This window comes from Lactuca serriola, chromosome 3 (assembly GCF_051521515.1).
Source record: "Lactuca serriola cultivar US96UC23 chromosome 3, Lser_US96UC23_V15, whole genome shotgun sequence".
NCBI classification, from domain to species: domain Eukaryota; kingdom Viridiplantae; phylum Streptophyta; class Magnoliopsida; order Asterales; family Asteraceae; genus Lactuca; species Lactuca serriola.
Genome location: NC_136410.1, coordinates 58,533,212 through 58,556,624, shown reverse-complemented (window position 1 = coordinate 58,556,624; position 23,413 = coordinate 58,533,212). Strand labels below are relative to the sequence as shown.

The 23,413-nt window shown below is 34.0% G+C and overlaps 1 protein-coding gene across 1 annotated transcript; it reads left to right on the top strand.

Moving 5' to 3' along the window:
* LOC145092372 (Ribosomal protein L35) lies at positions 1-1,920 on the top strand. The gene is made up of 5 exons (XM_079030302.1): positions 1-143; positions 687-989; positions 1,134-1,246; positions 1,356-1,440; positions 1,673-1,920. The coding sequence occupies exons 2-5, from the start codon at positions 714-716 to the stop codon at positions 1,760-1,762; spliced, it is 564 nt and encodes a 187-aa protein (XP_078886428.1). The 5' UTR covers positions 1-143; positions 687-713; the 3' UTR covers positions 1,763-1,920.
* The last annotated feature ends 21,493 nt before the right edge of the window (positions 1,921-23,413 follow it).

Genomic DNA, 23,413 nt, shown 5'->3' with positions numbered 1-23,413 from the left:
ATCGGATCAGACAGATCTCTTGAGAAAATGGACTCGCTTGCCCTCGAAATCGAACCTAATCGTCTCTTTCTCTCTAATCGCTTCCATCGGCGATCCCTCGATCGAGATTCGAGACCCCCAGCAACAGCAACAGCAAGAAATCGGTACGTTAGCATCGCTCTCATACTCTCTATCTCTGTAATTAATCGCTGCAGTCCTTTTCTATTCTCGAATGTGCTTTGAACTTGAAAACCTGATGTCTGATTGATCGAATCGTGTTCTATTGCTCCATTTCATCTGTTTCCAATTCTAATTTTTTGAATTTCATCTACTTTCCTTTTTGATTTTGTAGTGTTTAGTCGGTTTGTAACTGGATGTAGCTCATACCACCCACTATTCTAGTTTGGAACAAGAGACTTCATTCAGTCCTAATAGTTTATCTGTATTACAATGAGTTCATGTTCTGTTATGATGCTTCTGAAACACTGAGTTGGTTTGATATGTTAATATGTTATGTTACTTTTTAGTAATGCACATGTTATGCTTTTCAAATCTTCGAAGTGGAGTATTGTATTTGTAGTAGCATAGATGCATAAAAATTATAACAAACATACTTAATTTCATGTAAAAAGTTTCCAAATTTCATAAAGATTGATAGATTTATTACAATGATAATAACTAAAGGGGTCGTTTGGATCAATCTCTAGGGCGTAAAGTGAACTACCCAGAAAAGAATGCAGAGATGGTGCTCCAAGCTCCGATTGCTCGGAGGATTATCTTCTTCAACGTTTTCTAAACCTCAACCTCAACAGCTTCTTTCTTCCCCCCATCACCACCACCACCACCACCTCCACCACAGTCTCTTCCATTCTGCCGCCTCAAATCTCAGCAACAAATCCCTAATTACTCATTCTATGATTTCTCCTCCCAATTTTGGTTCCCTACTACTATCTTCAACATTACAACAACTTACAGAAAGCTCCAATCGGGCTTCTTCACTTCCTCTCTCTGTAAGTTTGCTCACTCAATATTTTTAAATTTGGTATGCAATTGAAATTTACCAAGGAATCACTGTGGTTATTTTTTGTTTTCAAACATTGAAGTGCTAAATTGGTAGTAGTGATAATAAATAACATTGTAGCTTTGTGATACAGGTGATGCAAGTGAGGCATCTTACTCTGAAGCAAAGGAAGAGGAAGTTGAAGAGTAGGCAGCCACTTACCCCTGTAGTCTCCAAGCTCAAGAAAATCAAAATGAAATCCTATTCGTATGTACATATACCTTTCTTTATTCAATTTAAAAAATAAAAAAAAACTTTGTGAATCAGCATCATATGCATATGAGAATGAGAATGAGAGAGAAGTTATGTTTATCAGGTCTTTTAAGGGACGATTTAGGACTATGAAAGATGGGCAGATTAGGAGGTGGAAGGAAGGCAAACGACATAATGCTCATCTAAAGGCATGTTTTTAACATCCTCTTTTTTTTTATCCACCATTTTAGAATAATTGAGTATTATAATTTTTAAATAAAACGCATGCCATACATTAACTGTAAAAAAGTAAAAAGCCAGAAAAATTCATGCTATTCTGAATGTCAAGGATCAAATGCTGTTAATTCTTGCTATATGCATATATTATGCCAATGCCATACATGATGTATGATGTATGATGTATGATGTTGGTTGATGCAGTCCAAAATTGCAAAACGAAGAGGTAGACTACCAGCCCTAGTCCCAGCAGCATATGCCAAAGTCATGAAGAAGCTCAACTTCTGTGGTTAGCTTTTTTTTTTTAGTGTTATTTTATCATTATAAAATCTGGAAATCTTGTCTTTGACATTTTGAATATGAGGTATTAACCCTTATTTGTGTCCTCTCATTTAACATGTAATTGGTATCCATATTTGCCTCTTCTCTAATAAGTAGTCATAGTCTTGATTCTTGATTTAGTCAAAAGTCAAAGCTCCTCTTGCGTGAGGGTGTCTGGGGATGAAATTGATTCTGTTTGATTAATCTACATTAAATATTAAATATTTGATTAAGGGAAAGAAGAAGAGGAGGCACTTATAAAAGTGTATTTCATCTTTGCATTGTAGGTTTTGTTTATACGTAGTAATCCATCATGCATGATGAGTATTAATGTGTGCATTCGTTTGTGTACCTCAATTATTAGCGATTAACAATCATCAAAGGATTGGATGACAATTTTCAAATTAGAGTTTAAACTTGAAGTTATGTAAAAAAAAAAAAAAAAAGCTAGCGCAAAAACAACTTTAGCTAAGGTAAATAGTACTCCAGTAATTTAGCACCAGTAAACCATTATGCCTTCAAATTCAACCTATTTCATTTTCATAAATTTCTATTAAAATGTTGTTTTTTGGAAAAAAAAATTAATGAATGTTTTCGTAGTATAAATCGAACATTCCATTTTCAGCAACAAGATTATATCAAAAAATGAAAAAAAATGTTCAAACGAATCATACTTTTGGGTAAAAAGTGACTGAAGTGGAGACGGAGTTTTACAAAGATAATAATTGGGCCCTCTAACATAAGAATGACCCAATAAGCAATAACAGTATCTACTTATCTAATATCTCTCCATGACATATAAACTTTCATTATTCCATTATTATTATTTTTTTCCTTTTCTATCAACTCCAACAACAATTCAACCGCTCCAGAAAAAAAAAAAACCTGCGACAGCAGCACATCTAATTTTTAATTGATCTGAACAAATCAGTATTTTAATTATTTCAGATAAAATTGACCGTCATATAATTTTTAGCACCATGTGATGTGATGTTTTTTTGATCTTTAATAATAATTGTAATTGTAATTTGTAAACTCTTTCAAACCATGATCATGTCTAAATTCTCGATTAGATCTTATATGGAATGATAACCCGATTGCAAGTTTAATACTCCATTCTGTAGCAGTTTTTCGATTTTTTTTATTAGGTATTAAATTCTTGTTTTTGAACTGACGTGCCACCTTTTTTCAGTTAATGTCTCAAAGTAATTTTATAAACCGAATATGCAATCATGTTTATACACGGAAATTGACTAATTTGGCGATATCTTTTTCATAATAGCTACAATTCACCGCGTCTATTCCTACTTCAATACGCAACAACGACAAAACAATAGATATTTTGTAGAGTTAGAGTTTTTATGTTTGGTTACATATGATTAAAAGGAGGTAATCCGTAAATAACAATTTTTTTTTTCATACGTATGGGTGGGGGTTGGGGTTGGGAACGGGCAGTTGAACAGGACCCAATATATATATATATATATATATATATATATATATATATATATATATATATATATATATATATATATATATATATATATATATATATATATATATATATATATAGGGTTAGGTTATTTTGTTTTCACTATTTATTGTGTGCATGTATGACTGATTCTGGACCAATCATTTTAGTTATTTTAAGAAAGTAATTAATGTATATTACATGTTGAAGATATAATAAGTATTAATTACATTTTCAGCATTTAATAAGCATTAATTACTTTCTTAAAATAACTAAAATGATTGGTCCAGAATCAGTCATACATGCACACAATAGATAGTGAAAACAAAATAACCTAACTCTCTCTCTCTCTCTCTCTCTCTATATATATATATATATATATATATATATATATATATATATATATATATATATAGGTTTAGGTTCTATGGAAAACAAAAAAACTCTAAAAATCATAAAAATGCATAAGAGATCCCAAAATATTTTTTTGAATTTTTTTTATATAAAATATCGCAGGTTATATATATATATATATATATATATATATATATATATATATATATATATATATATATAAAATAAATGCCATTTTTTCTGGCTCGTCTTGAGCCTTTAACTTAAAGATATTTAATTCTTAAGAACCGGCCTTATTCATACATAACAATTTGTGGTTTAAAATGTTGTATCATACAACTTTATAAAACCTAAATTGTTGTGTATTTAGAAAAACTCTTATGTATTAATCACTTTTCATGGTTAAGAGGGTGTTTGGAATTACTTTTGAACATTTGTAGAATTTTTTGTAAAAGAACCTTTGCAAAAAGAGTACCTTAAAATGTGTTTGGATTAACAAAAAGTGAGTAAAAAGACTTTTTGTTTAACTTTTAAATATAAAACAATAAAATGTCACAAAAAGTCAGGTTTCAATGACTTTTAGAAACCTCTTATTTTCTTCTATTCAAAAAGTCATTTTCAAAAGAATTTTCCTATTGCCCAAACACATTTTTGTTTTTTTAGGAAAAAAAAGTAAAAAGTCATTATAAAAGAAATCCCAAACAACCCTAAATGGGTTACGTTTGTCCGCTGTGGCTCTCTGAATCCCAAACACCCCTAAATGGGTTACCATTCATCCACTGTGGCTCCCTGAATCCCAAACACCCCTAAATGAGTTATCATTCGTCCACTGTGGCTCCCTGCTTTTTTCAAAGACAAGGGAAAGAGCTCGCTATTTGGACAACATAAGATACATAAGTAGGATGTATACTTACAACATCTCCTGAACAACTCCTAGTTGAATTCTTAAAATTTGAATACTAAACCTCTCATATGAGAAGGGAGTGTCTTACCCAGTAGACTAATAAGTAGTAAGTTAGTGATTACATATGAGATAATTTTAATGAAAAAAAGATGACTTGATACTATTTTTTTTCTCAAATTTGATTTCTTTTTTAATATGACTCTTGTTGGTTCCTCTAATTGTATGTGTCATGATGGTTGATATGGCCTTATCCAAGATTGTTCGAGCACATGATCTAGTTTTCTAGGGTATCGGTTTATTACAGACTTATAGTTGGTCGTGAACTTTCTTGTATGATCAAACCGATTTGTCACACAAAGGAATGGACTTACGAGTTACGACTAACAACGATTTAATTAATGGCTCAAGTGTATCAAATCCTGGTTAACCGACAATAAAATATTCAATAACCATCCTAAATAAACCCAAAACTGTAAAAAGTGTATTCCAAAACCAACTTTTTGGCTAAGAAAAAAGTATTTAAGGATATCAACAACATGACCAAGTTGGCCCAAAGAAAGTTAAAGGTGTCACGGTTATACGATACATTTACTGTTTGTGAAAGAGTCGATGATCAAGAAGACTTCATTCAATATGTTTTATATTTCATTTTCCCATTTAAGTTTGTTTTTTTGTTTTTTTTTTGTCATTATTTAAATAGATATATAGTGGTACCCATTAAAATAAATATATAGTGGTACCCATTAACTGAATAACGTGGAGCATGGTATGGTTTGATATTGAAAGAATGAGTAGGTCATGTAATTAATTATGTTGGGTGATGAAAAATATATTATTCTTATACATGTAACTTTGTGTGGTTAGTATGCTTTTTTATTTCCCTCCCGAGTGTGGCACCCATAGGAAACACAAGTATATATACATATAACTGAATCAAGATTATGATGTTACATTGTCTAAGACAGTGACACTTCTAAGTTAACATCATAGACCGACTATAACAGATTGTTTGCAAATATTATATGGTTCAGATCAATAGAAAACTCAAAACTTGGAGTGAACCGAGAGAACTTATTTTGTTCTCATTTTAGAAAAATCGACATGTATATAAATGTCGACATGCATTGTTTGATCAAAATAATGTTGAATATCATGTCCGATAGTCACGTAAGTAAATCGAAAAATAATATTGAGAATTATATGTTGATTATTTGCGAAAAATAAATCAAATTATTATTAATATGATTACAAAGTTTTGTCTATAAACCTATCGATCATTTGCGACTGATTATAAGAAAGGGATAGATGCTGACCGTCTTGTTATTGCGCGAAATTCATGAATCGGGATGGTCCAACCTTACTGATCCCGAACCTCGCTAGAAAGAAAAGTTCCCCAGCTCCCAGCAACAACCGATGTGTCATGCCCAATGCACATATGTGAGCTTGGCTCATCCCTTGATTAAATAAAACATGCATTTGAAAGTCTATCAAGATAAACCCACTAAAATTTCTTCCTTCCACCAATATGAGATAGAAAGAATTACGGACTTGCAATTATCTTTCATAAGTTCCTACAAATAATCAATCATTTGATCATCATCAACCGTATATTTTGTAAATATACCATATTTTGTTTATATCTATATGTTCTCTTCATATCTCCATATGCATGTCGTTACAATTGTAGCCTAATAGTTATATGCCAGCATTCCATAAAAGAAGTACATGGTTTAAAACATGGTACACATAATATATTTATTGTGCTCTACGATTGATGTGTCACATAGTAGGCATTGGGGTGGGTCCCACATAGGTCGTCCAAATAATACGGTTTATCATTTTTTATCTTCATATCTATATCATATGTATATTTGTATATCACAATAAATTTAAGTTTCGGTTGCAGACTTGCTTCAAAAAATATGGGAACTAACTAAAAAATATACGAATTTAGACGTGACAAATGTATTGTGTCGTGCTGAAATATTAAACGGAATGTATTGAAACATTTAACAATTATAACATTGTCATATATCAAAATGAAATTGGTCTTGAAAATCAAAATTTTGGTTATTTTGAACATCAAATAATCAAACTATTTTAAACAAACGGCTTATACACCAATCTTTATCTACATAACAATCTCATTAAATGACAAAAATGCATAGTTCTATCCAAAACCATCGTAGTTTCATTTATTTTTATTTTTTAACTATATATATATATATATATATATATATATATATATATATATATATATATATATATATATATATATATATATATATATATATATATTGATTCAAACATGTGTAGTTTTTTTTTTCTTCTGGTTTGACCACCGGATTATTTTTCGGATACTTTGTTTAAGTATTTTCAAAAAATTTATTCATTCTAAACTTGGAGTTTGTATACTAGATTATCATCCACGAAGTAGCATCATTTAATATCTAAACATTATATAGTTTTGGATGGTCATATAACCATATATCTTTTATGACTGGTAAGTTAAATGAGTTTTTCTTCTCTTTGTTTAATATTTTAGTTTTTCCTATTAGAGTAATATTAAGGTTCAACTTGCTACTTGCGTTGCAAATCTCATTTATATAATTGTAAAAGTAACATTACACTAAATCACTAATTGTTAATATATTTTAAGACCATGTTTATGAATATATAATATTACGCTAACCATAAAACTTTTTTAGAACTATACTTTAGCCATATTAAAAGGCCAAGTAATCGTCTTCTTAATTATCAATTTACTATTAAAGAAATTTGAAATATCCAAAATTGGATGATGAAATTATCAAATATTAGTTCATTCACTTACACGTATTAGCATGATACTTAAAAGTACATTTGTAAACAAAGTTATGATTAGACTTGTGTGGCATGTGTGTTTATTTTGGGTTTCTAGCAACATATTTTATTCTCGCCACCAATATTGTCAGAATCCGAAAAATGAAAAACCCGAAAAAATTATTTCAAACCGAAAAACCAATAAGTTGTGTCTGGAAAACCAAAATAGCTCAAACTAACAAAACCGCACTTTGTGGTTTGGTTTTTGTGGTAAAATCCAAAAAATAAAGTTTAATTGTTAAATGGGAAATAGAAAAGTTTTGTTCTAAAAAAGTTATGCTTAAATCTAACACAAATCTATCGGATGGTTAAATCAAATATTAAAAGAATTATTTTAACTTAGGAAACCTCTTATAGCATGTTAAGTTGGTTTTTTTGAAAAAAAAAGTGAATATGGAAAAAAAATCACTAAACTGGTTTTTATAGAATTTTGTCTGTATATAATCATACAAACAGTAAAAGTGATAGCTTATTTTATTTTCTTATTTTTATTAGTTTATTTTAAAATTTTTTTAGATCTTTTTATCATTATTGCATTGTATATTCTTTATTTTCTTTATTATGGATCATACCGGGTGCTTGTTATGTTGCATGGGATATTTTGTAGGTTTTTCGGTGCTTGTTGTGGTGGCGGTTTGATTGGAGACGGGCTTAGTGGGCTCCCGAGGCATTCTTGGGCTTGGCGGAATCAAAGAAAAAGAATTGGGCTTTGAAAGTTATTAGCTTGTATTATTTGGGCTTGTGAAGATGGATCATAAAATTCTAATTTTGGGCTTGGAGCATCCATTTGGTGGCTAAATGATGATTGGTGCATTTCAAATTACATGGACAATGAGGGGGACCAAAGGAATTTTTGGTAGTGGAAGGGTGGAGTGGCTTGGTGGACCAATAGCATTACAACAACATTTGCGCAGGTGGAATTTTCGTCGCGCGGGTACTTGCGCAACTGCCCAGTTTGGGCATTTTGGTCATTTGGCACACCATAACCCTTGGGGATCAGATCTAGAGGCTCATTCATGTTTTTCCACCATTGGAGACCTGCAAGAGGCGATTTTGGGAGCTAGAAATCATTTTCCTTTCATCTTTCCAAATCTTAGGTAGTTTCTTTATGCAATTAGATTATTGTTCTTGTTACTTTGTTGCCATGAGTGGCTAATACTCTTATTTGGTTAACTTTGGTTGAAAACCAATGAATGTTTGTGGGTTTTGAAGGATTTATGTTGATTATCAATTTATTCCTTGTTTATGATTCTAGTTTGCAATTCTTATGCTTATTTGATGCTTTGATCATGAGCTTAATATTTGATTGAGCAATGGTTGATTTTTCATTGAGCAATAGTTGATTTATTTCATTGATTTTGCATTAGATCATTGAATTTATCTAGAACAAAGGCTTTATGATGGTAGAAATCATCTCTAGCTTATGAATCATATCTCCTTTATGGATGTGTAAGCATTTGACATCCTCTAGGAATTGGGGATTCCTTCATTCTTAAAGCTAATTGATTTCTTGGGATTAACTGCTTCAATTGACCCTTGATCTTAATTAAGAAGGTGTGTTGTGGGCTTCCCCAACCTCCATACTACCTATGAGGAATCTTGGCATATCATGCTTCATGATTGCTATAACCAATTTGGGATGAAGGATAAGCTTTGTATTAGATCCTAATGATAAACACACAAATGTTCATTGTGTTGAATTGCCTTAGTTAACCAATTATTTCCAACCTTTGAGCATCTCATCAACTTGCTTAATTGCAAGGTTTTTAGTTATTCAAGTATTTTAGTTTTCAAGTAATCAAACCCCCCCCCCCCTTTAGTTTAATTGTAGTTAATTAGTTTAATTTCACTAGTTCTATTGAATTGCATTGGTGATTGAATACAACCATTTCCCCGATGATCGATACCTCTTTTTACCATTATATTACATTTATTTAGCAATCAAAGGGTGTAATTTGCTTGGTGGGCTTGACATCCCATCAAGTTTTGGCGCCGTTGCCGGGGAAATTGGTTATTGTTATTTGATTGTTTATGCCTAGGTCTACAAGAACCGGTGAACTACTCTACAATCCGGAAATTGAAAAAGAAGCAAAAAGGTTGAAAAAGTTAGTCAAACAAGCAAAGCAACAACAACTAGTTCAAGCTTCTTACTCTTCTCCACTAATCAACATAGAAGATCAAGTTCATACTTCAAGTGATACCAACACCGAACCGAGTTCTCCAATTGTTGGTCATTCCTTTGAAGACATTCCGTTTGAAAACCACATAGCCATGAATCACACTCCACCTGACAATCCCAACCCAAACCCAATCAATCAAGATACCATTATCCCACCCCATCAACCAAGACAACAACCACAAGAACCTCTCATTGATATGCCACCTCGGAATCAAGCCCCTCCTCAAAACCAACCCAATTATCAACCACCACCACAACTACAAACCCAACACTTTCACCAAAACAACCAACCTCAAAACAATGCTTTTCAAGTTCAACCAGTACATTACCCAAATCAACCCAATTACCAACACCCTCCAATGTACCAAAACCCAATGTACCCACAACAACAACCTCCTTACAACCAAAACACTAACTACCAACCTTATCCACCACCAATCTACAATATCCAACAATACCCATATCCACCTTACCAACAACATCCCAATTACTTGCAACAAAATCCCAACAACCCCTTTCCACCCAATCATCCTCAAGAGTTGACACTTAGACAAATGATTGAAATGGATGTTACTCATACACCTCTTGCTATTTTTTATCCCGCAAATCGCCGAGGGATTGAATTGAAGTCAAGTTTCATCCATCAACTTACCAAGTTCCATGGTTTGGATAGAGAAGACCCTCAAAAGCATTTGAAGTCCTTTCAAATGATATGTGTTCGCATGTTGCCCGAAAATGTGACATTGGTTGATTTCAAGCTAATCGCCTTCCCGCTCACCTTGGAAGATAAAGCTAGAGAGTGGTTATTCAACTTACCACCTGGATCTATTCACACATGGGAAGAGTTACTCAAGGCCTTCAATAGCAAATTCTATCCCACCTCCCGCATTTCAAGTCAAAGAAGTGACATTTTGGGGATTCGTCAAGGGGAAAATGAAACATTTCATGATTTTTGGGAGCGCTTCAACAATTTGTGTACAAGTTGTCCTCAACACAATATACCCGAACAACTACTTCTTCAACAATTTTATGAGGTTATGAATGAAAAAGATCGGAGGATGATTGATGCTTCAAGTGGTGGTGACATCTTCAACAAAACCCCTCACGAGATCCGATTACTTTTTGGTACCATTTCTCAAAATCAAAGGAATTTTGGGACTCGAAATGACATGAAGAGAAATTCTACACAAGTGGTTGGTGAAGTTAGCAACACTCAACACTTGGAATCAAAGCTCTTGGATTTGACTAATGTGTTAAGTCAAATGGTGGTGGGAAGTGGTCAACAATTGATGGTATGTGGTATTTGTGCAATGACAGGCCATTATACGGATAAGTGTCCCACACTTGGAAGTGAACCGGAAGATGTGAATGCAATGGGCGGATATCAAAGTCAACCAAGACCCACGGGATTTCAAAACAATTTCAACCCAAATTGGAGGAATAACCAAAACAACCCTTATCCACCAAAGCAAATTCCACCAAACATTTTGATGAGACCTCAACATCCACAATGCCAATCCCAAAAACCTCCATATCCACAAAATTCTTATAACCCTCCAAATTACCAACACCCTCCAAAACAAGGCCAATCAAGTGGTAACCATCAAATGAGCCTTCAAGAACTTGTCACTTCTCTTGCTCAAAGCCAAACCCAATTTCAACAAGAAACCAAGAATACTTTCTCCAACATTCAAGCACAAATTGGAGACTTGGCAACCGCTCTCAACAAGATAGAACAAAGGGGTAAACTTCCATCACAAACCGAGAAGAACCCCAATGTGAGTGTCATCACCTTGCGAAGTGGGAAAACACTTGGAGAAAGTCAACCTAAAAGAGTTTCAAGAGAAGACGAAGATGAAGTGATCATTGTGGAATCTCCAAAAGTTGTAGTTCCTCCAAAGGAACCGGTTGTGCCAAATGTTGATCAACCCAATCCTTCCAACAAACCCATCAAATTATTAGTCATACCACCGCCTTTTCCATCCCGGTTGGCTTCCTCAAAGAAACAAGAAGAAGAGAAAGAGTTTCTTGAGACTTTTCGCAAGGTCCAAATCAACATTCCACTATTGAATGCTATTAAGCAAATTCCAAGTTATGCAAAATTCCTCAAGGATTTATGCACCAAGAAGAGAAAACTCAAGGAAAATGAAAAGATTCAAGTCAATGCAAATGTGTCTACAATTATCCAAAAGAAGTTACCTCCCAAATGCAAGGATCCGGGAATATTTTCTATCCCTTGTACCATTGGTGATTTGCATGTCGAAAGTGTTATGTTAGATCTTGGAGCCTCGATCAATGTGATGCCATATTCGGTTTTTCAATCTCTCAATGTTGGACCTTTGGAAGAAACTGGAGTAATCATTCAATTAGCAGACAAGTCAAGTGTGTCTCCAAGAGGAGTGTTGGAGGATGTGTTAGTACAAGTTAATCAACTTGTTTTTCCGGCGGATTTTTATGTCATTGATCTTGAAGAGAAGACTCCTTCCAAATCATCTATGATCCTCCTTGGAAGACCTTTCATGCATACTGCTCACACAATCATTGATGTCCATAAAGGAAAGATAACTATGAAGTTTGATGGAGAAACCATTCACTTCAACGTCTTTGAAGGAATGAGGTACCCTAGTAACATTTCTCCATTGTATCGGGTTGATGTGATTGAGCCAATAAACAGGATAAGCCCTAATGTATGAACAGACAAGATAATCATGGAAGATGATTGTAATCCTAAGAGGGAACCTCAAAGAAGATTGGATCCTCCAATGATGGAAGTGGTCAAGAAGAAGATAATTAAAAGGTTCAAAAGGTGCAAAGAGAAGAAAAAGGCATTTCATGACAAGCACATAACCCAAAAACACTTTATTCCGGGTCAAAAAGTTCTTCTTTATCATTCATGCTTAAAGCTATTCCCGGGAAAATTGCGATCTCGATGGCATGGACCTTTTATTGTTATAAAAGTGTTTGATCCTAGTGTGGTTGAAATCAAGAGTTTGGAAACAAACCAAATCTTCAAAGTGAATGGGCACCATTTGAAACTATTTTATGAAGGCTTTGACACGGGAGAATTCGACAACGTAACAATGGAAACACCGATTTACGAAGGTTGACGGAAGCGGGGCTATGTCTTGGCAAAGACGTTAAATAAATGCATTGTGAATAAATAATCTCCGCTTGAAGTTTTGGGTGTTTCTAAACTTGAAGTTGGCCTAAAAATAAGCATATAGAAGTCTTCTAGTGATTTTGGTGAAGTTTGAAAAATTCCAAAAATTTGACTTTTGCACGGGTGCCCGCGCAAACTTTGCGCGACCGACCCCAGCCGCGTAGTTCCTGAGTTCTAAATTACACCAACGTGGGGTGCTCTCTGATTGTTGCGCGCGGGTGCCCGCGCAGCCGTTGCGCGACCGACCCCCAGCCGCGCAGATTCCGAGTTCCAAATTACCCCAACATGGGATGTATTCTAACATATGCGCGCGGCTGCCCCCCACCCGCGCAAAGTTTGCGAGGGTAACCACACAAATATGTCATTTCATAAGAAAATGTCGAGCCATTTCATATGCGTCCTTTGCGCGACCAAGCTTTCATCCATGTGTAATTAGGCGGCCAAGAACTCCATCCAAGCATCATTATGCGACCCATGTGTTGCTTCCATACCGTCCTCGCGGGCCTCCTCCACCTTGATCCCGGTATGATCCTTCTTTACTCTCATCCTAATCATTGAGGACAATGCTTAATTTTAAGCTTGGGGTGAGGTAATCTAATCTTTTATTTTTATTGCATTTAGGTTGTATATTGTTGCATTTAGAGTAAGTCATTTAGGTCATTCAAAAAAATTGCGTAAAAATTTCAAAAATATTGCATATTTTATTTCTTTCTTTTCTACTTTTCATACTTTTTAGATGCATTCTAGGTTAAGTTCATGCATTTTTGTTCTCTCTTGTTTTCTCATCCCTATAGATACCATAGCGCCGAGTCATAAGTATTGAATCATAGATTGGTCTCGGGTCTTGATATGGAATTCCTTGTATTTGATGAATGGGACACGTTTTGAGCCTCACAGACCACTTTGAGAGCGCTTGTGTGGGGGTCAGATGTAGGTAGATTGATTGGGTCTAGGTGCGGAAGGATGTGGTTGGTCATGCCAATGTGTGCGAGCAAAGACTAGCCCGGTAAGGTATTTTGAAGACATTGAAGATATTGAAGACTCACATCTTGGTTTTGGAGGGAGTACCCCTTAGTACTCCCGAGTCTTGTCCGAGCCTTGCTTAGTTAGATTCTCACCGCCTTTTTAGGATAGGTTATCATTTTTCTAGGGGTCTAGAGTAGATAGTTATATAGATTTTGTTTATCACACCTTGCATTGAGGTACTTGATGAACTTTGAAGTGGGTCCCCCAATTCATATCTTTTGGGACCAAGTCTTTTCGGTAACACCAATTTTTGAGTCATTCCCCACCCTTTTTAGTTGATCTTGGCACATTGTCAATGATCATTAGGTGTTCATGTTAGCCTCTATCTATCACTCAATTTTCACTATTGGATTCATATGTTACTTGGTGAAATTCCTTAGACCTTCCAAGAAGCAACACAAAGAATGAAGAAATTTGAAAAAGTGAAGACAATAAGAGCCTATTAAAGATGATTCAAGAAAAGCAACAAAAGAAAAGAAGAAAATGAAGAAAAAGAGCAACAAAAAAAAAGAACAAGGTTCCAAGTTCAAGACTTATGTTATATATCTAGTTTGCAAAAAAAAAAAAAAAAAAAAAAAAAGAAAAAAAATCTGAATGTCAAGCAGCGAATGTGATTGAAGACCCAATAACAGAAGTTCAAGATTGAAGATTTAGGTTGTTAGGTTTAGATTTAGGTTAAGTAGAGTTTTTATTATTTTATTTTATTTTTCATTTTTGGTGAGAAAAGGCCCCGACGATGAGACGGTAGACTGTAAAGGACAGTACAAGGGAGAAGCCTCTGAAACCGGATGTTTGCCTGGAGGTCGTGTTGCAAAACCCTATTTCGTTATTATACACTTTGGCCTGACAAATGTAGGAATCATAGTGTGTGAAGAGGCGCCTTTCCTTCGTGTACTATGGTCTACATTGGTGATTTAAAGTGCCCCCACTTGGCGCATCTCTGTTTCCTTTGTCTTGCACACCGCGACCGCATCCAGCCGTGATCTATTCGTCCATCAAGTGGTTGAGAATGTGGTTTATGGCTCTAAAGCGGGGAACATTTTGAAGATGCGTAAGGTCCATGAAGGACTAATTCTGACCATGTTGACTGATGTTGACCAAGTTCTATGGTATCTTTCTTTTTTCCTTTTTAGATAGTTCATCCCGAGCTCATTTTTAGTCTTGTTCTAACTTGAGGACAAGTTAGGTTTAAGCTTGGGGTGATTTGATAGCTTATTTTATTTCCTTATTTTTATTAGTTTATTTTAGATTTTTTTAGATTTTTTTTATCATTATTGCATTGTATATTCTTTATTTTCTTTATTATGGATCATACCGGGTGCTTGTTATGTTGCATGAGATATTTTATAGGTTTTTCGGTGCTTGTTGTGGTGGCGGGTTGATTGGAGACGGGCTTAGTGGGCTCCTGATGCATTCTTGGGCTTGGCGGAATCAAAGAAGAAGAATTGGGCTTTGAAAGTTATTAGCTTGGATTATTTGGGCTTGTGAAGATGGATCATAAAATTCTAATTTTGGGCTTGGAGCATCCATTTGGTAGCTAAATGATGATTGGTGCATTTCAAATTACATGGACAATGAGGGGGACCAAAGGAATCTTTGGTAGTGGAAGGGTGGAGTGGCTTGGTGGACCAATAGCATTACAACAACATTTGCGCGGGTGGAATTTTCATCGCGCGGGTACCCGCGCAACTGCCCAGTTTGGGCATTTTGGTCATTTGGTACACCATAACCCTTGGGGATCAGATCTAGAGGCTCGTTCATGTTTTTCCACCATTGGAGACCTGCAAGAGGCGATTTTGGGAGCTAGAAATCATTTTCCTTTCATCTTTCCAAATCTTAGGTAGTTTCTTTATGCAATTAGATTATTGTTCTTGTTACTTTGTTGCCATGAGTGGATAATACTCTTATTTGGTTAACTTTGGCTGAAAACCAATGAATGTTTGTGGGTTTTGAAGGATTTATGTTGATTATCAATTTATTCCATGTTTATGATTCTAGTTTGCAATTCTTATGCTTATTTGATGCTTTGATCATGAGCTTAATATTTGATTGAGCAATGGTTGATTTTTCATTGAGCAATAGTTGATTTATTTCATTGATTTTGCATTAGATCATTGAATTTATCTAGAACAAAGGCTTTATGATGGTAGAAATCATCCCTAGCTTATGAATCATATCTCCTTTATGGATGTGTAAGCATTTGACATCCTCTAGGAATTGGGGATTCCTTCATTCTTAAGGCTAATTGATTTCTTGGGATTAATTGTTTCAATTGGCCCTTGATCTTAATTAAGAAGGTGTGTTGTGGGCTTCCCCAACCTCCATACTACCTATGAGGAATCTTGGCATATCATGCTTCATGATTGCTATAACCAATTTGGGATGAAGGATAAGCTTTGTATTAGATCCTAATGATAAACACACAAATGTTCATTGTGTTGAATTGCCTTAGTTAACCAATTATTTCCAACCCTTGAGAATCTCATCAACTTGCTTAATTGCAAGGTTTTTAGTTATTCAAGTATTTTAGTTTTCAAGTAATCAAAAAACCCCCCTTTTAGTTTAATTGTAGTTAATTAGTTTAATTTCACTAGTTCTATTGAATTGCATTGGTGATTGAATACAACCATTTCCCCGATGATCGATACCCCTTTTTACCATTATATTACGTTTATTTAGCAATCAAATGGTGTAATTTGCTTGGTGGGCTTGACATCCCATTAAAAATTAAAAGAGTAAAAATTGAGCTTCGAAAATTGTTTAGATTTTACAACTTAAGATTTGACAAGAATATCAAATGTGTCACCGTTAATTTTCGTTTGTATGTTCAATATCATAAATATTAACAATCAAGTTTTTGTGTTCTCATATGTTTATTTACAACTTAAGTATGTTCAATATCATAAATATTAACAATCAAGTTTTAGTTTGTATTCCCTGTTTATTTATGTTTATATATGTATTTTTGTGTTTGTTTATTTTTATTCGTTTATTTTTGGTTACACAAACATATACGATCAATGATGGACAATATAATCTTGTAAATCATGAAAATAAATTGTTCGTATTCGTTTATTCGATTAACTTAAATAAACGAACAATAACAAATTTTTGTTCGTTTTTATTCGGTTTGTTTACAACACTAATCATTTTTTAATTGTCAAACTCAATATAATTAGAATGCCTTTTAAATCAAGCCATTGCATTTCCTCGGCTCCTCCCCTTGGTAATCGACTAGAATTGTTAACCTAAACATAATCCCCAACTCGATCAACCATTGTATTGTATATATGTATAGGTATATTGTATCTTTGTAATTTAATTCATAATACCAAAAACATTTACTCTTCATTTTTTTGTTATTTTTGTTTTGTCTTTAATATTTATACGCTTCAATAGTAACCACGGGATTAGATTTCTGATCTTGAAGATGATGACAATGCAGAAAAAGTCAGAACTTAACAATCATTAACTAACATAATTAGTCTGAATGACCCAATACAAATCTTTATTGTAGACCAACGTTTTAAAAAGAAAAAGAATTATATAAAAGACTAAACCTACGAGTAGAAATATAATGAAAGTGACAAAATTTGTCATTTACTCTACTAACCACATGTGACTCTTTCATTAGAATTATATAATAGTATAATATAATCCGGTGCGTGCTTTATGGATCGGTTTTCGGGTCATGTCGACGGCATCGTGACCAGGTCATGCAAACATCACATCGATACATACATGTATACATAAAATACATATATTGATGAGCAGCCACTAACCACATTGGTTGTGCTAATTAAATATTAATAATTAGTCCATTCTCCCTTCTTTTACGAATTAATGTCATTTGTCAAAGGTGACAGGGTGATTGCTTAATCCATAATAATTAGCTGTTATGGTCATCCCAAGACTATCATTTACTTTTGTAGTTTTCTTCTTTTTAGTCAATTGCTTCGATTAGCTTTTTTTAGTGCAATATGTAAGCAAATCAATATATAGTTTTAGTGAAATTAATTTTACATATTCTAAATGATTAAATGAATGTTTTTTGGTTGATATGAATCTTCATCTTTGGAGAGAGAAATGCTACCCTGTTAGAAGCATACTCTTGAATCTTGATACATGGCATACTATAAGAGTTCTAGATTTCCCTTAAAGTTGTCGATTGTATATTGAAACAGATTGCAGCTAACTAGCCATACAAATAGTGATTTAAAACTTAAATCAAATCTAATCTAATTCTATTGAATTATCTCTAATACATACATTTATGCATCGTATTGTAAAATGGATTATTATGTAACACTTTCACCAAAGGTGGTTGTTGGAATAGATTTGCACGACGTTTTAGTGTCATGTTTCCACCATTTGTAATAGAACTCCACATATATCTTACAACAAAGGTATTAATCTACTAGTCCTTCTCATGGATGACGTGATGAATCCAAAAATAACTTCTCCTGATAATCTTGTGTCAAATAACATTGAGAATGTTGGAATGTGAAGGATCCTTCTACAGTAAATGAATAACAATTTGTGGTGTATGAGTGAAAAACACTACAAGAAAAAGACCCTTTTACGACGTGCAAAACACGACGCTCTTTGATTTATGTTACGCATTAGAGAGCGACATTAAAAAAGTGTCATCTCTTCAAAAATTTTAAGGATTTAGGTCGCGCATTACTGAGTGCCCTTAAATTAGTGTCTCATGTAAAAATATTAAAAACACGGAGGACACCTATAATAAAAAGGGCGTCCTCTACAAATGTCGCTTTATAATTTTAATAAACGCGCGTTTCTGGGACTCCTTGATAGGTAAGGGGGGAAACTAAATCCCCCAAAATTTTGAACACCCGCTTCCTCTTCCTCTCTACTCTCTACACCCGCCAAATCGACTTCATTCTCTCCCTTCTTTCTCTCTGCAAACCCCTTCCTCTCCGATCGACTTTCACTTCCTTCTATGTGCAAACCCTAATCAAACATAACACATTTGAAATAGTAATATCTTCTTTCACAAAATAGAAGATTGATCGAAGAATGATTTTCTTTTGATGAATCGGACATCACCAACAACAATAGCTTCCATCACAATTTGTGTTTGCTTTCAGAATCCACCATTACAACATCGCACCACAACACCAGCCCTGAGCCACCACCACACTGCCTTCGCAACAGCCCATAACCACCACTACACCACTACAGGTCTTTCAACAAACCCTAAAAAGTCGCAATCAGTTGTCGCTCTACAGATTTAAGAGTTTTGGTTATCGTGGATATTGTCGATGTTCCTCTTCTACTATCAACTCTCTCAGTTGTCGCTGTTGGTATTGGTGGTATGACGGCGTGGGTTGCCAGTGGCGGTGACTGGAGACGTTGTGGTCTTCAGGTCTCACAAATCGATTGCAGGGTAGGCAAGACCTCGTTGATGGATCAGTATCCTGTATAACTTAGATTTGTTAGGGTTTATTCGTTTTTACCATTCACCTCTATTCTCCCTTTAGTCTTCAGGTTTAACAATCAAATAGGATCCACAATGACATCTTTCATGTCTCTAAAAATCCAACAAGTTGAAATTTTAGAATACATCGAGCTCGTGTGATATGTGCCATTTTTGGGGATGATTATTACTGTTTGCCCTTAATGTTTAACTTTAGATATGTGAACAAGAAGTTTAGCAATCAATACAAGGCAACAGTAGGACTCGATTTCTTGACAAAAGAAGTGGAATTTGAAGATAGGCTCTTCACTCTACAGGTTATTTGTTACTGATTCTCATTTACTGAAGGGCACTAAGAATGTCCTTAAAGTACAAGTTGGAGGACCAAATCTGTAATTTCGTATTTACTGATTCTCATTTGTTCAGAGCCTTGGAGTTGCTTTTTTTTTTCGTGGTGCAGATTGTTGTCTTCTTGTGTATGATGTCCAACTTGGTGTTTGCCTCAAATGTTCAACAGTATCGATCGTCTTCTGCTGATCCCTTTACTTCTAAGAGAAAAAGGATAACTATTGAAGATTTGAGGGCATTGTTGGATTCCTTTGTCAACAAGTACGCGTCTTTTATACATTTCTTGTTTATACGCAATCCTATTGAATAAAGTTCAATTTTTACTCTTATTTAGTTTATTTGGTTAATGTGATTTAATGATACTATACAGTGCAAAAATGAGGAAGAAGTTGTTGCTGTGATTGCTCATGAACTTGGTCACTGGAAACTGAATCATACAATGTACTTCTTCATTGCTGTTCAGGTGTGCTGACATTTCTTTATTTCTTATAATTTTAACAATACAAATTTCTAATATATATATATATATATATATATATATATATATATATATATATATATATATATTTACATAGTGGCTTAGAATACGGTTAAGAGGGAATAGAATACAACTTAAATACGTTGTATTCCATTTATAGCATAGAGTACAGTTAACGAGAGGTTAGAGTACATCGTATCAGATTAAAGAGTAGCACGCCTATTAAAAATTAAAAAATTAATTACATCGTTTTGTTCTTTAAATAAATAGATCAAGTACTTTAAAATTTTAATGCCATACATCGTTTGTCAACTTACCTAAAGGGTATTTTCTGTAATTTAACAATAAGGGTAAAGGGTATTTTCTGTAATTTAACAATAAGGGCAGTATGGTCATTATGTACATAAGTTAGTCAGTTAGATTTTTTTTTGTACACAGGTATGTATGGTCATTGTAAACGGTTCTTTATTCAAGTTAACCTTTTAACTTTCTGTTGTTGGGACTTTCATTTGTGTATTGATCTTCTCCATTGCAACTTTTCAGAATTATACAAGTAATAGGGATATGTTGGGCTAGTGTGAACAGATTGGTATGCCAATCATGGATTATATTTTATATTTTTATGTATATATTAATACCTTTGAAAGCTCTTAATTTTAAAAGTAATCTTGCAGTTCTTCTTGGAGCTCATTTGACTTCCCTGTTCACCTTGAGGCATTGTATTGCTACTGCATTGTCAAATAATGCTTTTCTAAAAAAAAGTACATAATATAATACAGTTAGTTTTGGATTTGATACTCAACCAGTTCTCATTGGACTCGTATTATTCCAGGTAGACTGATATTTTGATTTAACTATAAATCTTAATATTATTCTCAAAGTATTGGTTGTTGGGGTAAATTTGTTATGAAATGCCCAAAATGCCCCTAACTATCTAACATAACAAACTAGTAATATTAAATGCCCAAAATGCCCCTAACTCCTCTGCACTAATAAGATGCTCCTAGAATTTCTCTATATTGTTTAGATCATCAATTCAAATGATTCAAATGAATCATAACTTAGGATTTCTAGATCCTAACATAATTGGTCATATCTAATCACATGCAAATATATGAGTAGCATGATGTGGGATCTTTAGATAAGTCAAAACAGACAGCAGCTCAAGATCTTTGGTGTTTCCAGTGTAAGCTCTTAATATGCTTTATTTAAGTGCTAAAGTTCATATTTCAGAAAGAAACAGCTCTTAATATGCTTGAGTTAAAGCATGATAAATTTGATTAAGTTTTCAGAAAGAAAGAGTTCTTTTAAATATTTTTTAGTTTTTTTTTGTCATTTTGTGGCTTGATAAATTTGATTAAGTGGCTAACCTATTTTTCATTAGGTTCATGTATTGGGTGCTGGTGATTTTTAGTTGGGCAAGATTGAAGTTCTCAGGGATCATAGAGCTGATGATATCAGATTCAATATCTTTGGCATTCCCACTTATTGTGCTAACTAGCGTGAGGTTGATACTCATGTATCAGATCATTAATGCAATCATGAGTGGGAGAGATGTTCTTGTGATCATGGTTGCTAGTGGAGGCAAAAGTCTATGCTATCAACTTCCATCTGGTTTACATCATGGAATTGCTCTTGTTGTTAGTCCTTTACTTTCTCTTATTTAGGATCAGGTGCTTATTTTTGTTTTTGTTAATATTCTATATCCTTTACTATTGATTACCTGATTATAAACTCTAATTAAGATTTTTTTTGCTTTAGGTCATGGGGTTAACTGCATTAAGGATCCTAGCATCTATGCTTACCTCACCAACTAGTGCAGTTTATATACAAAGCTCTTGAAAAGGGAGAAGGGGATCTCAAAGTATTGTATGTTACACCAGAAAAAGTCTCCAAAAGCAAAAATTTGTGTCAAAACTTGAAAAATGCCACCATGCTGGACGTCTTTCCTTGATCTCAATTGATGTACACTCACTCTTTTTTTCTTAGTTTTTATAAAGAAATATAATTTTGAAAATTTAAATTTCATATCTTTTTGAATTTTCAGGAAGCACATTGTTGTAGTCATTGGGGACATGACTTTCGTCCAGATATATATATATATATATATATATATATATATATATATATATATTTGAATAATGGTAAATGAATATTTGATTAGTTTGTATACTTTTAACTTTTAATATCTGCCAGCTGATTTACTTGATATTGCTATATGAAATGTTACAGGTCATCAAAACTTTACTCCCATATCCTATGAAGAAGGAGCCTTTACTTGTTGAAAATATACCAATCTACAAACATGCTACCAATCTCCTCTGCTATGGCTGAAACTTGTGCCTTAATTTTCAAAAAATCTACAAACAGTATATAATAAGTTAGTTTCAACAAGTAACTGTTACATACTACTTTGTTCTATTCTTATTTATAATAATTCACTCTTGTATTTTTCTGTCTAGTACTTTATCTAATCTGTTAACTTTACTTGCTTTCTTTTTTTAGAGTTTATACAGGGTCATTCATGACTTCTCTTGATTTGCAGGTTTGTTAAGTTCATTTTGTTTTCTAATGCAAAAAAAGTGGCTAATATCTTTGTGTTAGTTGTGTTGTGGTGTAGTTGATATTGATTATTGATTATTTGATATTGTGCAACTGATATGATTATTGATTAGTTGATATTGATTTGAATATGGTTGATTCCACTCTCATACATACCATGTGTATTATTAATTAGTTGATATTGATATTGTACAACTGACATGTGTAACAGCCCGGAATCTCAGGTATTGTTAAATTATGTTTTTGGGGTGATTTAAGAGGGGACTCGGCGAGTTGGAGCCTAGACTCGCCGAGTAGGATCGCAGACTTGGTCGCGGGTTCGCGACTGGACTCGACGAGTCCAGATATGGACTCGGCGAGTCTACGCTGTTTAGCGAAAACCCTAACCGTTCAGGTTTGGGACGTATAAAAGGGACTTATTGGCCGTCATTGTTCACTTTAGCCTTCTGAGAAGAACCCTAGATCGATTGTGTGCATCTGGAGCAAGGATTATAGGCCATTGTAGATTATAGAAGAATTGTTGTGCAAGGAAGAGAAGGGATTGGCTAAAGGAACAACAAGGGAGTCACATTCTGAGGATTGGGGACACAGAGAATACATCATCCAGGTAAGAATCCGAGTATACTCTGCTATTTTGATGTGATTATGGAATTAGGGTTTATGGAACCCTTTTTGTGAATAGATTGAATGTTACCCTAGTCCCCTAAACGAATGTAACCCTGTATTGGGACCTTTGGAGGTCCAGAATGTCCCATGTCTGTGCATTTCGGGAATTGATGAAGGTTTTGGATTGGAATCCTTATGCCTTAGGTCAAAATGTAAAGTATGAATCATAAGGTG

Bases quoted from the DNA above. Each gene is read 5' to 3' on its own strand.
- LOC145092372 (XM_079030302.1), top strand. From the start codon at position 714: ATGCAGAGATGGTGCTCCAAGCTCCGATTGCTCGGAGGATTATCTTCT. The intron at 990-1,133 runs GTAAGTTTGCTC...TTTGTGATACAG, and splicing joins CTTCTTCACTTCCTCTCTCT to GTGATGCAAGTGAGGCATCT. The intron at 1,247-1,355 runs GTATGTACATAT...TATGTTTATCAG, and splicing joins ATCAAAATGAAATCCTATTC to GTCTTTTAAGGGACGATTTA.